The 17470-nt window shown below is 38.6% G+C and overlaps 1 protein-coding gene across 1 annotated transcript in view; it reads right to left on the minus strand.

Moving 5' to 3' along the window:
- Nucleotides 1-17470, minus strand: part of N4BP1 (NEDD4 binding protein 1) — a 49182-nt gene that overhangs the window by 12421 nt on the left and 19291 nt on the right. The window contains exons 2-3 of the mRNA XM_055331836.1: nucleotides 7006-8696; nucleotides 260-390 (exon numbers count right to left, since the gene is read on the minus strand). Of these exons, the coding sequence (XP_055187811.1) occupies nucleotides 260-390; nucleotides 7006-8696 (1822 nt within the window). The remainder of the gene's footprint in view (nucleotides 1-259; nucleotides 391-7005; nucleotides 8697-17470) is intronic.

Genomic DNA, 17470 nt, shown 5'->3' on the forward strand with positions numbered 1-17470 from the left:
TACTTTTTAGAAAGTCAGGAAAATTTTTGTGATGTATAATGAACTCTAACATAACTTTCCATATAAACAACTATGTTATTAACTTTCCATCCTTCCCCCAAGTACTTCTTAGGCTTTAACACACTATTGTTCTACTGGGACCAACAGAGTACCATTTTACTTTTAAAGCTGTGACTCTAAGAAGAATGTGTTGCAATTATAAGCCAACTCATTAACATCTAGAAAGGGAGAAATTTGGAAGGATCAGTTTTTGCCTCACCTGTGACATTAGGATCACGCCTTGTTCTCCACTGTGGGACAAATACAGTGATATTTCTGTTGCCAAGCTTCCAAAAATATTCAACTGCAATTGCAATTCCACGACAAGAAAAGAACTTTTTCAGACCATGGCTATAAGAAAACAAAATTTATTTCAGCTTAAAGTATGTTAAGTTTCACCATGAAAAAGTGAAATGGTAAACTCCACATACAACAAAAACAATTGCAAATACTTTTACACTCTTTGGCATCAAGCTGCATAGTTTATGACTTTGCAAAGCCAGATGGAATCCTTTGCATGAGATGTGATTAACAGCTTTATGATTTTTCTTGTATTTTGCTAATTTAATTGAATGTGCTATTGGTATAGAAGGCAGTTTTAGCTTGATGATAATACTTGTTTATTACATTTTTTATTTATTTATTTTTATTTTTTATTTTTTATTTTTTTAGAGAGCCCATTCCAAAGAGTCCTGCCTGGTCATTGGCCTCTAAGAATATTTTATACATTTTATTAAGAAACTTGTTGCTGAAGCAGAAGTAGACATGATGACTCCTCCATGCTTTGGGACTCACAACTTCTAAAGGCTACAGATGCCTCCGGCTCCAAGGCTCCATACACTTTCTAGGCAACTGTGAAACCTACTCAGTTTACCGCTTCTAGGGAGATAAGGAAGTTGAGGGCATGATTACAATGAAACTAACTGGGACAGTATAGAATGTAAGTCAGGATATGATTTTCTGGAGAGGGCCTGACAGGCCTTACAGGCCATCTGGTCTCTGCTGCACCACTCAAGTCCACCAACTGGAAATGAATGAGGGTGGCGGTGTTCCCTTATTTACAAAAACAGGTGGTGGCCAGATTTGGCCCACAGTTCGCAACCCCTGATACAGTGGATTACAAACTGGTCCCACCCAAAAATGTGGTAACAAATTTCAAAAGAAACAAACAAAAAATCTTTAAATTGTATTCTCTAGCAGTTAATAAAAATGGAGATTTTTTTAAAAAGCTGCTTTTCAAAGTTTGAAATTTTGTAGGCAGTAAACCATTTACCTAATGAATATTAGAGAGAAAAAGAATCAAAACCCCAAACTGTAAAGCTACAGTTTATAAAATGAGCATAATCTATCTTCACTATTTCCATAGTCACTTATACTCCAGTGACAGGAAATCCTGCACCTTCAGTCCTGTCTTCTCTTTATGTCTAGTGTCTCCACATCAAAACCACTTGGTGGAGAATTTCTTCAGTTAAAAGTCCCACCAGCTCCTGCACAACGTGTCTCAAGTCAGCCCCACTAATCCCAATCCCTCCTCAAACCCCAGTTAGACCCCAAAACGCAGCCCTGATGCCTCTGATCCTGCTCAGAGTCTTCAATGGCAGTATCCCTCTGGACAAACCCAGGGCAGTGCTTCAAGTTCCCCTCCACATCTGACAAGTCAGGAGGGATCCAGCCACTACCATGCATCACCACACTCATTTCTGTCTGGGTGGGCTTACCACCTCCCTCTTCCTGGGCAGTGAGCTTTCGTTTCACTGCTTTGTAGACCTTCTCTTATACCTTCTTCCAGTGCCCTTGGGACTCAATTCCAGACCCTCTTCTATGAAGCCAACCCTAGAAACAGGCCTTCAATCATCCCTCCTTTTTCCTGTCTTGCTATCCTGTACTGTGCACCAGAATGACAGAATTTAGGAGGAGACAGAACGAGTTAGATTCCTGTTAGCTAAAAAAAATGAAAGCCCCGAGAAGCAGAGCGACTTTCCCAGGCAGTGCTGCAATCACAGGGTGGGTGCACTGGAATTACTCAGGCTTCCGTACTCCTGGACCAGTGTCCTTTCTAGCACCCTACAATGGGACTGGCTCCACCTAAATCTATATTTTCATGGAGGAGGAATGAGCTGGACATGCACTAAACTTCTAACACTCAGAAGAGTAGCTCAGAAACTCCTCCTTTAAGAGACTAAAGCCTACTCTCTCCTCAGTGAGCCACAAACAAGAGACTGCACAGCTTTGCCCCAAAAAACATATGCAAGAAAATCCATTCTTGATGAGGTAACTCAGTAGTGGTATGTTTATCTAAAAACATTCAAAATATGGCAAGAATGTAGCAACAGGACGTCTGTTACTGGAGAAAGGCTGGAGGTAGTTTTCATAGGCCTCATCTTAAAAAAAAAAAAAAACCTTTAACAATCATTGTAATTGCTTAAAAGTGAGAACACACCCAGAGTTCATGTCAACACAGCCTGAACATAAAAATCCAAAATACAACAGGCTACTCGTCATTAGAAAAATCAAGGGACATGTATGCTTGTTAAATCCTGAAAAGAACAATCATCAAGAAAATTGCATTAAAAACGCTTTGTGAAGTTTGGCTTATTCATCAGACAGATATAAACGTGTACTAACTTTTTCTGTCCCTCTAAAGCTTCTTTTGATTACAACAGTAGAAAGTGGACAGAACGTAGCTCTGTCCCAGTGGGTCACAAAGGAAAACAAAGGGAAATGCAAGTAGAAGCCAATCTTGCTGCCCTGTATCGCACTCAAGCTTAGAGGGGGAAGAAATGGTATTTCTAGAAACATTAGCTCTCTACTAATTTCCACAAGCATTATTCTCAGTGATAAGATCAAATCACTTTGGATACCCTGAAAAATCCTGAGAGCTGTTTCTTAGGAATAAAACAGCAATTCAAAATTCCAGTGGAAAACACAGATTCCTACACAAGAAAATCAAATGGAGTCAAATTAAGTCCCCCGAATAATACAAAGGTCCTGCTATTTCCCACTTCTAATCCTTCACATCTTGGCTAGGCAGAAATGTGCCTCCTCGCCTCCCTGCGGTCAAGCCAGAGGAGCTCGCTGACAGGTAGACTCAAACCAACTATCTATTTAGACTCAGAGACAAAGGGTTTATGTACCTTAACTCCTCCTCTACTTCTGAGAAGGCCAAAGCTCTGGGGCTTTCAGCTCCAAATGCAGAATGAACAGATATTAGGCCTAAAAGGCCAGGTGTGTGCAGGCTCTCAAGGGAGATTTAAGCTCCTGTTCCATATAGTTGGAAACAAGTTACATCATCTGGTTGTTTTCCATATTACAGCAGGCAGTAAACTGGAAGGAAGAGTGTCCCAAGCAGAGAGGAGATGAGCAACAGATACTTAATAAAAACTCACAGGCAGTAATGGAACCAGACCAGGCAGTGTGGGGAAACAGTGAAAAAACTCTTTAGGAGTTATCCAGGAAACAGTAATTTCCTTCTATAGTTCCACTTAATAAAAATAGCCATGAGACCTTGATATAGAAAACTAGCATGAAAAAAAATGGTTAAAATACATAGCGCTGGCAAGTGAAGGGGCAAACCTCATCTTCACGGAAAATTATCTACCCAGATAAGTCAGGTGTCCTACGCTGAAGTTTCGGAGTGACCGAGTCTGAGCGTTATCTAGCTACCACTGTGATGTCTAGCTGTGCACCGCAAACAATTTCCATTTACTCATCATTTGACTCATTCATGGTGACAAGGGGAAAAACCAAGTAGAGACACACATAATTAGCAGCATGAAATTGGTTATTTTGGAATTTCTCACAGTGTGTATGAATTGCACACAGCACGCTGGATAGCTAACATAATAGAAGACTTGCAGAAACCTAGGGATGGGTAGGTCTGAGCTGCTCCAGAGTAAGGATCAAACCAACAAATCCTATTGTTTAAGGGTTCAAATTTCCTTTTTAAACGATGTCCCCAACTAGGTGGGTCAAATAAATGAGGTTTACTCAGCAGTGCTTAAGCAACTCAAGACCTTAAGTATTTTATGTTGCCAAGGCCAAAATTCCAACCTCACCTTCTATGGGAGAAGGCAGGATGTAAGATGGTTCTGGGAGCCTAAGGGCCCACATCTATCTGTGTAATCTGGGACAAGATTGTTAAGCCATTTCATGTTATATAAAAGTAAAGACCATTTTTAGCTCACAAAATTAGTGTGAAGATTATGTTTTAAAAGATAAAAGTACCTGAAACATAACAGGAAACTGAGCTTTAAGATTCCAAGTATTTGTTGAAAAATGTCTCAGTTAAAATTTAACCTAAATTGATTTTTGGAATAGCAGGTTATTAAATGGTGGTGAAGAGTCATTTAAGAAATCCTAATATTTCTTAAGTCTTCAGTTCATCATTTATCAAAATGTTATTGAGTGCCTACCATATGCCAGCACTGTGGACCTTGGGGGGATTTCAGTGAACAGGACACAACACACAAATCACTTCCTTCATGGAATGTACAATCTATAATTCACATTTACTATCAGAGCAGTTGATTTCAAATAAGGGTTAATTTTTCCCCAACTTTCAGAAAAAATGGAGTTGAAATTCACATAACATAAAATAATCATTTTAAAGTAAACAATTCAGTGGCATTTAGTACATTTACAATATTGTACAATCACCACTTAGATCTTGTTCCAAAATATTTCCATCACTCCAAAATAAAACTGTGTACCTATTAAGCAGTTTTGCCCCAGAATAAGAGTTCATTTTAGTTTCTGATATTTTCAGATCAATCTTTACCAAATTAAGTATAAGTCTGTCTTTTTTGGATAATACATCCTTATAAATAAATGTTGCTTTTAAACTGAGACATCTGTGAATTCAAAGAAAATTAGAATCTTCCCCAAATAATCAGCTTTTTTTTTTTTTTTAAAGAAAAGGTAATGAAAGTCTGCTCGTGATTTCCCTTAGTGCACTAATTCAGTGGTTTTCAAGAGATGGCACTGCACCTAAGGGTGTTAGAAAATATGTGGGAGTATTTTGGGGTATCACAATGATGGGGGAGAGGTACTATGGGCAAAGTAGGAGGGACTAGATATGCAAAACAGCCTGTCATGGATAGACAGTACTACTCTAATTTCCAATAGTGACCCCTCTGAGAAATACATTTAGTTACTACTCCCAAAAGGTTTTCAAATAGTGTCATCATCACTGCTCATTCTACTTTAATTTGCATTTCTTAGTCCCTGAACACCAATCTGGGAAATCTTTTCACTTATAAAGATTGAAAAGGGATTAATATTACTCACAATCATGACCTAAATTTTATATCACCACTTGGCTCAAGAAATTTTAACAATGAGGAACTGGTGTTGGGTGAACTGTGGGTGACTGAAACTGCACTTTACATTTTTACTTAGATAATGCTATGCAGCTGCGGGTGATTTGCTGGGTTTCCCCAAAAAGAACTGCCAAAAAACAAAGTGAAATGACAACAAACAGTATTATTTAGAAATGAAGATAAGTATATTACATATTTTTCCCAGGCTATCTTCAAACTTGAACATGGGAAATGCTGGAACTTTTTTCTTTCTTTCTTTTGACAGCAAAATAAAGCATCAACAATTCATTCAAAAAATAAAAAGATTCCATATTTTTAAAAGATAGACATTAAAGTATTTACAGATAAAATGACGTATCTGAGATTTCCTTCAAAATAACATGGTGAAAGGCAGTAGGCGGGTGTGTGTGTGTGTGTGTGTGTGTGTGTGTGTGTGTGTGTGTGAAGGCTCGAGAAGACTGGCCACCACGTGAGAACTACTGAAGGTGGGGGATGGGCACATGGAAATCCTAAACAAATTAAAAAAGGGATTCATTCTATTACCTTTTTACATATTTGTTTGAAAATTCTAATAAAAATTAATGAAACAAAAAAATAAATATAACAAACACTTATGGAATTCTTAGCAGAGAGATGCCACATACACATTCACTAAAATTCCGAAGAGTGTTTCACCATCTTCATCCCATGTTCAGGTGCCCCTTTTCTTGAATGACAGCTACTCAAAATGCCAGACCTTGCAGACTTCTTAAAAAGCAATACAGTGATTTGGAAAACTGGAGAAGAGACTTTACCTACTAGTTGTTGAAATGGCATGGTAACGATGCCCTTTAGGACAGGGCAAAAGGCAACAGATTACAGCAAGTGAAACTCAGCAGACCGAAACCTACACAAGGTCAAACAGCTGGTCCACGGTGGGGCACAGACTCTAATTTGACCCCTTCTTCTCCTCCTAGTCACTGTATTAAACCGCCTCTTAGAGAAGAAACCCAACCCTGTACCAGACCTATAAAAATCACTCTTCAGGTTTCTAAGACAGGCTGAATAGAAATGATCATTTAACTCCTTTTACTAAAAGCAAACATAGCTTTTAGTAGCAGCAAAGGATCATAAAAAGCTTAAACTGATGAATTTTTTTAGAAAGGAAATTGCTATTACTCTATCCACAAACTACTACAGAAGTACATCACATCCATTATCACTTCACTCTTGGCTACAGCTCTAGCATAGTGTAGCATAGAGAGACAGAAAAATCTTTTTGGCTTTAAGCTCCATCCTCATATTCAGAACCTAATGGTATTCCTGGTATTAAGAACCTAAGGATTAAAAAAAAAAAAAAGCTAATGATTTAAAAGTCTCTGTGCTGTTTATTGCTCACTAGGCAATGCAAAGTGAAAAGACAAATTTCCTGTCATCTCTCGCCCTCAGAAGTAACAGGTTCAGCGGGATGAAGCAAAGTTTACACAACTTGAGAAGATGGAATAACACAACTTTCCAAACAGCTGTTTCATGGTTTTTTTTTCCTTCCAGGTAAGACAGAGATCAACTACATAGATGCATAGGGTAGTTCCTACAACTGCATGTAATTCTGAGACACTGGTTAGGGCCTTATTTACAACTCTAATATACTTGCAGACAGTGGACTTACGTAATTGCGACATTGCTCCCATCTATAACAATGTGCTTCAAATCTGTTCTCCCTGGCTCATTTTTTAATTCCAGCTTGTAGGGTACTTTCAGAGTATCTCGGAACCTTTGAACGCCTGTGACTGAGGAATCAATATGATCAGACGGTCCTGCCAACCTCGTGTCAGTAACTGAAGGTAACAGCTGAGGCAGTGGCATCGGTGGAGAAAGGGGTGGACAATTTGGCTTAGACTGAGGAGAGCTACAACACCCGGAACGGTTTTCACAGGCCGACTTCATATTACTTGGAAGCAAGGGCTCTGCTTGCTGCTGCAAACCATTTTCAGGAAACACTGGAATTCTGGGCTGGTGGCTTGAAGCTCCTCTTGAAACAAAACTGACAACTTCTTTGGGACTTGAAGGGATAACAGAGGGTGAAAGGCCATCAGTTTCAAGGTCCATATTACAAACGTAATTCTGGTTTGAACTCCAGATTTCTTGTTTCTGTTCTATTGGCACTGTTCTGAAAGTATTAATTTTGCAATTTGAGGTACATGGTTTTGATTCTTTGAATGGTAACTGAGAAAACTTTTCTACCATATTTTGCTGTGTCTGAGTTTGTGTTTTCTTTGGAGTGGAATCCGTTTTAAGCTCATTTATGCTGCTACAAACACCTTTGTTTTTGGTTCTGTTGGTTTCTGGATACATAGTACCAGATGAAAATTCTCTGTCTTCTTGGAATCTTTTATTTTCTTTTTCAATTTCTTCCAAGAGCAATAATGGTTCAGTAGATGGCCCATACTCCCTAATGACCTTTTCAACAATTTCTTGGGAATAGCCCATGGTTTTAAAAAAGTTTACGAGGATGTTGTATTCCATTTCCTCAGTAGTGTCCTTTACATCTGGACTTAAATTTTCAGGATCAGCAGAAGAATCAGATAGGTCAATGATTACACCTCCACTTAACGTCTTACCATCGTGTAAAACCTCCCCCTCTTGAACATTTTCCAAAGAAAACTGTTTCTTGGTAAGCCTTTCTTCAGAATCAGAAAATCTCCTTTTGTGACAAATTCTGTCTTTGGAAAGTGCCTCTTCACCTGGCGTTAGACCATTTATTGGAACAAAAAGTACATCTTGTGAACTAGAAAAGATCGTGTCCATTTGTTTTGTAAGCTCAGAAACAGGAGTGCCAGCTTTATTTCTTGCATCTTCCTGCAAAACAATTTCATCTCTGAAAATATTCAGTCCTGTGGCAGCATTCTGTGCAAACTCTGTTTGTTTAGAATCTCTAACTTCAATAACATCATCATCTCCCGTTTCAAATAAATTCTCCTCACCTTGTGTGAGTGTCAAAAGCTCTTTTTTCAAGGAAGTGGGCAAAATCAACAAGTCCATTGTATAGTTGTCTGCACGAGCTTCAACAAATTGTTTAAATTCCCTTTTCACCTCGGATTCTTTCTGACTGTTAGGTAGGTTCTCATTATTCTCAAAGAGCTTCACAAACTGCTGAATGTGACTACGGGCCATGACCACAGCTTCGGCACTTCCTCTGATGCCAAGAAGACCAATGTCCAGAATGCAGAGATCGGCACAGGTGTCCTGAATCAAGCTCTTTAGAAACAGGCTCTGGGCCCCAACAAAAATGCAGTGCATGGCCTTGGGGTAACATTCTCTTTCTTCTAGTTCAGGTTCACAGATTCCTTTAATATATTCCTGTAAAGAGCAGATAAGAAATAAGATCAATTTATAAAAGCTCTTTATAGCACATATGTCACACATGTAATTGCAAATGTCAGGCTGTACAAAAATCAAAAGCATGCTAATAACTTGGGAAAAAAATGCCATGTTCTAAATGAAAGATTCAAGATAACAGATCTAAGTTGCTTAATCATTTCTATTGGACTTTAAAACTTTGCCTGTAAATCGAAAAAGGTGTTTGTAACATTTTTTTTTTTTAAGATTTTATTTATTCATGAGAGATGCAGAGAGAGAGGTAGATACATAGGCAGAAGGAGAAGCAGGCTCCATGCAGGGAGCCCAACATGGGACTTGATCCCAGCACTCAGGGATCATGCCCTGAGCCAAAGGCAGACACGCTCAACTGCTGAGCCACCCAGGCGTCCCTGTTTGTAACATTTTCAATAATATATCTTATGATGTGATCTTTGGGGTCTGCCCAGATGCACAGTGGATAATGACAGTGATAATGACTGGACTTATTTACATTTATAAGGAACATTTTTGTTTGCTACTGGCATTTACTGATACTATGACATAATTAAGAGAAAAGATAATTAAGTCCAACAATTTACTCCAGAATAAACCTTGACTTTTGCTTTGCTACTAAAGCCCTTAGTTTCCAGATAAAACAAACCGAGGTTTTGAAGCCCTTAAAACAAAACAAAACAATACTTTTCCCCAGCTGCCTGGAACAATGCATACCCTATATAATTTTATGTCTCTCTTTTTTTATAAAAAGGCCAGAGTGTTTAAATGTAGACCTAAATATAAAGAACCAGAGAGTGCTGGACAGTACTGCCCCTCTCTGATAGAAAACTAGAGCTTCTAGTAAGTTTGGTATTAAACAAGGCCTCAGTGAGTTAAGAAAGGGAGCTGGGTTCTCCAGCAATTCAGCTGCTGCTCCTGGAAGCCTAAGCGTGAATGAAGCCAACATGCATACACACACAGGAATGGTGGGATACACTTAGTAACATGGGCACTGAAGTCCATTCCTCTGCTCAAACCCCAGCCATGGGGCTGAGGATCTTGCTACGGTTCCACAGCCCCTCTAACCCCATGTCCTCAACTATAAGAACTAGAGGAGGACAGTGCAATCTCAGGTGTTTTGGGGGAAGCTTATTGAGATAATAATGTTCTGATGACAGTGTCTTGCATCTAGTTAAGTGCTTCCTAAATAATAACAACACTCTTAAATTACCAGTGGAAGTTTTCTGGAAAGACATTTATAAGAAATGAGCCTGGCAACATGTGACCCATCCTTTACACTAAGATCAGAATGGTGCTCCCCCCAAATGGTGCTGCTGAAGAGCTCAACCTGTGTGGCACCAACGCTCTGCAGACCTGTCCCTGTGCCTGTTTCACAGTGGTCATGCAGCTTCAGGGAGAATTCATACACAAATGAGTACACATCCCTTGTTTACACATGGGGAAGGACAATAACCCTGTGAATAGATGATACTCCAGAAACAGGAGACAGAGAAGTGCTGGTTGTTTCTTACAGCAGTCTGCCAGTTTTGTGACACAATAATTGCGTTAAACACAAAGTACAGTAACCGAATATCCTTTCTTCCTGGATGCGCAGAGTACTAAATATTGACATTAGCATCCCTAAACACCTCCAAATAGACATTTTGCTACCACTTGCTTGAACTTACGCTGCACATAGGTTGTGGTTTGAAGTTTTTTTTTTTTAAAAAAAACATTTTATTATGAAATAATCATAGGTTTCCAGGAAGCTACAAACAGAGGACATAAAGGTTCTGTGTACTCTTCACCCAGTCCTCTCCAATCATTACTTGTATCTTACCTAATTACAGCACAGTATCAAAACCAGGGCACTCACACTGATACAGTGTACATATACAGTTCTGTGCCATTTTATCACATGTATAGATTCAAGCAAATATTACTGCAACCAAGATACAGAATTACTCCATCACCACAAAGATTACCTTCATACTATTCCTTTATAGTCCTATTTACCCCTATTTCCACCCACACCATCCCTTCGCTCCTGACAACTGCTAACCTGTTTTTGTTTCTATTCATGTTGTGACTTCAACATTATATAAACAGAATTATACAGTTTGTGCCTTTTGAGATTGGCCTTTTTAACTCAAAATAATGCTCTTGAAACCCATCCAAATTGTTGCATTTTTCAAGTTCATTTCTTTTTGTCTCTGAGTACTATTCCATGATACAGATGAACTATAGGGTTGTTTTAGTAACTTATTTATTGGGAGAGAAAGAATATAAGCAGGCAGAGTGGCAGGCAGAGGGAGAGGGAGAAGCAGGTTCCCCGCTAAGTAGTGAGCCTGACACAGGGCTCAATACCAGGACCCCAGGATCATGACCCAAACTAAAGACAGATGCTTAACCGACTGAGGCATCCAGGCGCCCCTCAGGTTTTTAATCACCTATCTATTGAGTGACATTTTGGTTTTCCTGCTTGGGGCTATTAAAAATGAAGTCATATGTACAGATTTTCATGTGGACCTAACTCATCATTTCTCTGGGATAAATGCCCAGCAGTGCAACTGGTGGCCATACAGTAAGTGCATGTTTAGATTTCAAGGAGCTGCCAAACTGTGCTCCAGGATAGCTGTACCATTTTACATTCCCACCAGCAAGTATGAGATCCAGAGATCCAGTTTCTCCTCATCTTCACCAGCACTTGTTATCACTATTTTTTATTTTAGTTGTTCTACTGAGAGTGTAGTCCATCTCACCACGGTCTTAGTTTCTATTTCCTTAATGGTAAGGGATGTTGAACATCTTTGCGTGTGCTATTTGCCATCTATATTCCCTCTCTGGTGAACTGACTGCTCAATTTTTTGGTCCATTTTCTAACTGGATTATTTGGGTTTTATTGTTGGACTTTGGGAGTTCTTGATACATTCTAGATACAAGAGTCCTTTCTCAGATATGTGGCTTACAAATAGTTTGTTAACGACCTTTTGTGACAGGAGAAGTTCTTAATTTTAAGGAAGTCTAGCCTATTGGCTTTTTTCTTCACCAAGCTCCAGGTCCCAGAGATTTCTCCTATGTTAATCTTCCAAAGTTTTAAATTTAAATCTACAACCTGTTTTGAATTAGTTTTTGTATAAGATATGAGATTTAGGCTGAGTTTCATGTTTTTGCTTATGGGTATTTAATTGTTCTAGCATCATTTCTTGAAAAGATGATCTTTTCTCTAATTACTTTTACAGGTGTCAAAAATCAGTTGGTATTACTTGTGTGGGGCTATTTCTGGGTTCTCTATTCTGTTATATTGACTTAGGTATCTATCCCTTCACCACTGTCACACAATCTTGGTTACTGTAATTATATATGTAAGGTCTTGAAATTGGATAGTAACTGCTATTCTTTTTAAAGATTCTTTTTATTTATTCATGAGACACACACAGAAAGAGGCAGAGACACAGGAAGGGGGAGGAAAAGCAGGCTTCATGCAGAGAGCCCGATGTGGGACTCGATCCCGTGACTCCAGGATCACGCCCTGACCCAAAGGCAGATGCTCAACCACTGAGCCACCCAGGCGCCCCAACAGTAATTGCTATTTTATTCTTTTTACAATTGTTCTTAAGCTATTCTAGTTCCTTTGCTTTTCCATATATATTTTAGAATAATCTTCTTTAGCAACCATTTAGCAATTGAATTAAACTAGCAGGGATCCCTGGGTGGCGCAGCGGTTTAGCGCCTGCCTTTGGCCCAGGGCATGATCCTGGAGACCCTGGATCAGATCCCACGTCGGGCTCCCTGCATGGAGCCTGCTTCTCCCTCTGCCTGTCTCTCTGTGTGACTATCATGAATAAATAAATAAAATCTTTAAATAAATAAATAAACTAGGACACTGACTTGAGGGTAGCAGGTATTTGTTGAATCTCCTATAAGAAAAAAGTCTGTTTCTCTACATCTTTGCTTTCTTTCATCAGTGTTTTATAGTTTTGAGCATATAAACCCTGCACATCCGAATATTTCATTTTTTGAGTGACTGAACATGGCATTCTATTTTGATTTCTATCTGTGCACTGCTAATGAATAGAAATAGATTTTGGTATGTATCCTGTGACCTTGCTACACCTATTTCTAGTTCTAGGATTTTTTTCTTACAGACTCCTTGGAATTTTCTTTTTCTTAAGATTTTATTTATTTGAGAGACAGCATGCAAGCACCAGCAGGGGGAGGGGTAGAGGGAGAGGAAGCAGCAGACTCCCTGCTGAGGCTGAGCAGGGAGCCGGAAACGGGCATGATCCCGGGACACTGAGATCATGAGTGGAGCTGGAGCCAAAGTCAGATGTTTAACCCACTGAGCCACCCAGATGTCCCTAGACTCCTAGGGATTTGCTATGCAGATAATGATAAGATCTGCAAGTATCTTTTATGCCTTTTACTTTATTTTCTTAACTTATTGAACTAGATAAAACTCCCAGCACTGTGAAGAGTAGTAGTGAAAGCTGACATGCTTGCCTTGTTCATCATCATAGGCAGAAAACAGTCTTTTACCTTTGACTGATGTTAGATTTTTTTTAAAAGATTTTATTCATTTGAGAGAGAGAGCCCATGCTAGACCATGAACTTGGGGGTGGGTGGTAAAAGGAGAGAGAGAAGCAGGCTGCCCACTGAAAAACGAGCCTGATGTGGGGCTCAATCCCAGGACCCTGAGGTCACAACCTGAACTGCAGGCTCCACCAACTGAGATACCCAGGTACCCCTATGATGTTAGATTTTTATATACTTTTAATAAATCATGTTAAGGAAGTCACCTTGTATTCTTACTTATCTAGGAACATGAATATGAATGAGTATTGAAACTTGCTAAATGCTTTACTGTATATCAACTGATATCATGACTTTACTTCTTCGGTCTGTTAATATGGTAGGTTGCACTGCTGACTTTTTGAATACTGAACTAGTCTTGCATCCTTGGAATAACTGCCACCTGGTCCCGATATATAAATACATTGATGAATTCTACTTGCTAATATTTTGTTAAGAATTTTTGCATCTTTTGCAACTATATTCATGAGGGACTTTAGTCTGTAGTCTTCTATTTTTGTACCATCTTTGTTGGGTTTTACCATCAGAATAATAATGGATGAGTGAAGAAGGAAGTGTTCTCTTGCGTTTTTTAGAAAAGATTGTGTAGAATTGATGTTAATTCTTTCTAAAACATTTTGTAGACTTCTCCAGTGAAATAATCTGAGCCTGGAGATTTCTAGGAATTTTCAAATTATTAATTCAATTTCCTTAATAGCTGTAAGCCTATTCAAATTATCTATTTCATGTTGGGTAAGTTATGGTAGTTTGTACTTTTTGAGGAATTGGTTGATTTCATCTAAGCTGTCAACTTCATGCATGCAGAGTTGTTTGTAGTGTTTCCTTATCTTTTGGATATCTGCATGGTCTACAGTTGATACTCTGTTTCATTCTTGATATTAGTAATTTATATCTGCTTTCTTCTGGGTTTGTTCATTTCTTTTTCAAGTAACAAGCTTGTTATTTCATTGATTTTTCTCTATTGTTTCTGTTTTCAAATTTGTTGACTTCTGCTATTCCCCTCCTGTTACTTGCTTTGCACTTATTTTGCTCTTCTTTTTCTAGTTTCTAGAAATGGGGGCTTCAATTATTGATTTCAGATTTTCTTAAGTAATATGTTATAAATTTCTCATTCAGCACTACTTTAAGCTACATCCCACACATCTTGATGTTATATTTTCATTTTTATTTATTTCAATGTATTAAAATTTCTCTAGAAATTATTCAATATTTAGAAGAAGGTTGTTTAGTTTGCAAATATTTAGCGATTTTCTGGTTATCTTTGTTGCTAATTTCTAGTTTGATTCCTTGGTGATCAAATGACTTCTAGCCTTTTAAATCTGTTTTATGGCCCAGGATATGGACAGATATTCTGTGGGCACTTGGAAAGAACATGTATTCCTGCTGCTGTTGGGTGTTCAAAAAACATATATTTGGACCTGTGGCTAATGATGAGTTCTGTACCTTTGCTGATTCTCTGATGATTCATTTCTTGGGAGGATGTTAAAGTTTCATAATTGTGTCCATTTCCCCATCAGTTCTCCCAAGTTTTGCCTCATATATTTTGCAGCTCTGCTGTTAGGAATATACCCAATTAAACACTGTTACATCTTCTTGGAGAATGGACCCTCTTATCATTATTATGTAAATATTTCTCTTTGCTCTGAAGGCTTTGGTTAGACAGGAACATTGCCACTGCAGCTCTGTTCTAATTTAATGGTTGCACAGTATGTTCTACCCTCACTTTAACTTACCTGTACCACTATATTGGAAAGAACTTTCATGAAGACACCGTACAGTTTGGTTATGTTTTTTAAATCCACTCTGACAATCTCTTTTAATTGGTGTGTTTATACTATTTACTTTTAATGAAATTATTGTTTGGATTTAAGTCCACCATTTATTTATTTTCTGCTTGTTCCCTATTTCTTTAAAAGATTTTGGGAGAGAGAGAGAGAGAGAGAGAGAGAGAGAGAGACAGGGAAGAGAGCGAGCAAGCACACACACAAGCAGTGGGGAGAGGAAGAAGCAGGCTTCCTGCTGAGCTGTGAGCCAGATGTGGCCCTCAATCCCAGGACCCTGGGATCATGACCTGAGCCGAAGGCAGATGCTTAACTGACTGAGCCACCCAGGGGCTTTGTTCCCTGTTTTTAATTCCTTTTTCCCTACTTGGCCTTCTTTTGCATTACATAAACATTTTTAGTATTAGGATTCATTTATTGCATTTTTACTATATCTCTGTATAGTTTTTAAGGTGGTCATGGTATCAATTATAACTGATTCACTTCAAAGTAAAAAAATCTATCATTTCAAGAAGAATGTATAAACCTTACTATCAGCACTAGTCATGTTTATATTTTTTGTGACTTATGTTTTGACATCTTAGGGGGCCTTTTAGACCTGAGGAGAGACCCCTGCTCTAATTTCTAGCAGGGTGGACATGCTTGGCGCACACCTTTCATGTGCAGATTGCCTGAAAGTGGTGTGCTTCCACACCCATCTCCTTATCTAACTCACACACTAAGCCAATATTTCCCCTATCAAGCCTGGGCTAGGAATCAGACAACTAAGAGCAGTCTCTATGCCCCAAAACCCAGTAGAATTATCTAAATTAGCTAATCCTAAACTGTTTATCCTGTCTTGCTCTTCCCCTTGCTTCTGCTTCTGACCAAAATCTGATGCTTAACCTGTAGCCCAGCATGGTGAAGTATGCACCCTTCTCCTAGAAGATATAAATAATCAAAAGCTTCCTTCAGTGGCACTGACTTCTCCAGGCCATCATTCAGTCACTTTCCTAACTTAAAATCCCACAGGTAAAAATTTTAGAACACACGATCATCCTTTACCCTTGGTCTCTATTCTCTCTGCCCTCTCTTGTATGTTATAGCTATCTCATAGATTACATGTATATACATTTGAAATCCCATTAGATGTTATAAATTTGTTTTAAAAGATTTATTTATTCATGAGATAGATACAGAGAGAGGCAGAAACACAGGCAGAGGGAGAGAAGCAAGCTCCTTGCAGGGAGCCTGACATGGGACTCAATCCCGGATCCTGGGATCATGCCCTGAGCCGAAGGTAGACGTTCAACCATTGAGCAACCCAGGTGTCCCGCAGACGTTATAAATTTTGTTTTCAACCACTAACTCATTTTAAAGAACTCAAGAGAAGAAAGTAATCTATTACATTTATCCAGATACTTATCATTTTTGTCTGAAGAACTTTTTTCTACCAAATCTTTGGGAGCAGGCTACTGGCAATTTCACTTTAGTTTTTCTTCAAATGAGAATTCTTAACTGGCTTTATTTCACTTTCATTCTTGAAGGATAACGTCACTGGATAAGAAATTTTTGGTTAACTTTTTTTTTTTTTTAAACCACTTGAAAAATATGCCACTTCTCTGGTCTCTATAGTTTTTCTTTTTTTTTTTTTTTTTAGATTTTATTTATTCATGAGTGACGAGAGAGAGAGAGAGAGAGAGAGAGAGAGAGAGAGAGAGAGGCAGAAACACAGGCAGAGGGAGAAGCAGGCTCCATGCAGGAAGCCCGACGTGGGACTCGATCCTCGGACTCCAGGATCACGACCTGGGCCAAAGGCAGGCTCTAAACTGCTGAGCCACCCAGGGATCCCTGGTCTCTATAGTTTCTGATGAGAAACCTGTACGTATTCTAATTGCTGTTACTCTATATGTGTTTTTCTATAGATGCTTTCATAATTTTTAATTTGTTTTCAGTTTTTAGCATTGTGGTTATGATGTCTGGAAGTTGAAGTCTGAACTTCTTATATGTTATATATCTTCATCACCAGGTTTTGGAAGTCTTCAGCCATTATTTCTCTGAATTTTTTTAGCATCACACTCTTGTTTCTTGTTCAGATTAGATAACTTCTACTTTCTATTTTCAAACTCACTGACTCTTCTTTCGTCTCCATTTTAAAATCAAGTCTATCCAGAGAGCTTTTAATATAGGTTATTGTATTTTTTGGTGTTAACTTTTCCATTTGGTTCTTTTTCTCTGCTGAAAGTTTCTACTTTTTAAACTACTTTTAACGGTATTTGTAATGGTCTGTTGGGAGTATTTTTATAATACATGTTTTAAAATCTGTCATATGAGGGACCTGGGTGGCTCAGCTGGTTAAATGTCCGAGTGCTGATCTCAGCTCAGGTCACTTGATCTCTCAGGGTCTGGAGTTCAAGGCCCAAACTG

The sequence above is a fragment of the Nyctereutes procyonoides genome, unplaced genomic scaffold (assembly GCF_905146905.1).
Source record: "Nyctereutes procyonoides isolate TBG_1078 unplaced genomic scaffold, NYPRO_anot_genome, whole genome shotgun sequence".
Classification (NCBI taxonomy): domain Eukaryota; kingdom Metazoa; phylum Chordata; class Mammalia; order Carnivora; family Canidae; genus Nyctereutes; species Nyctereutes procyonoides.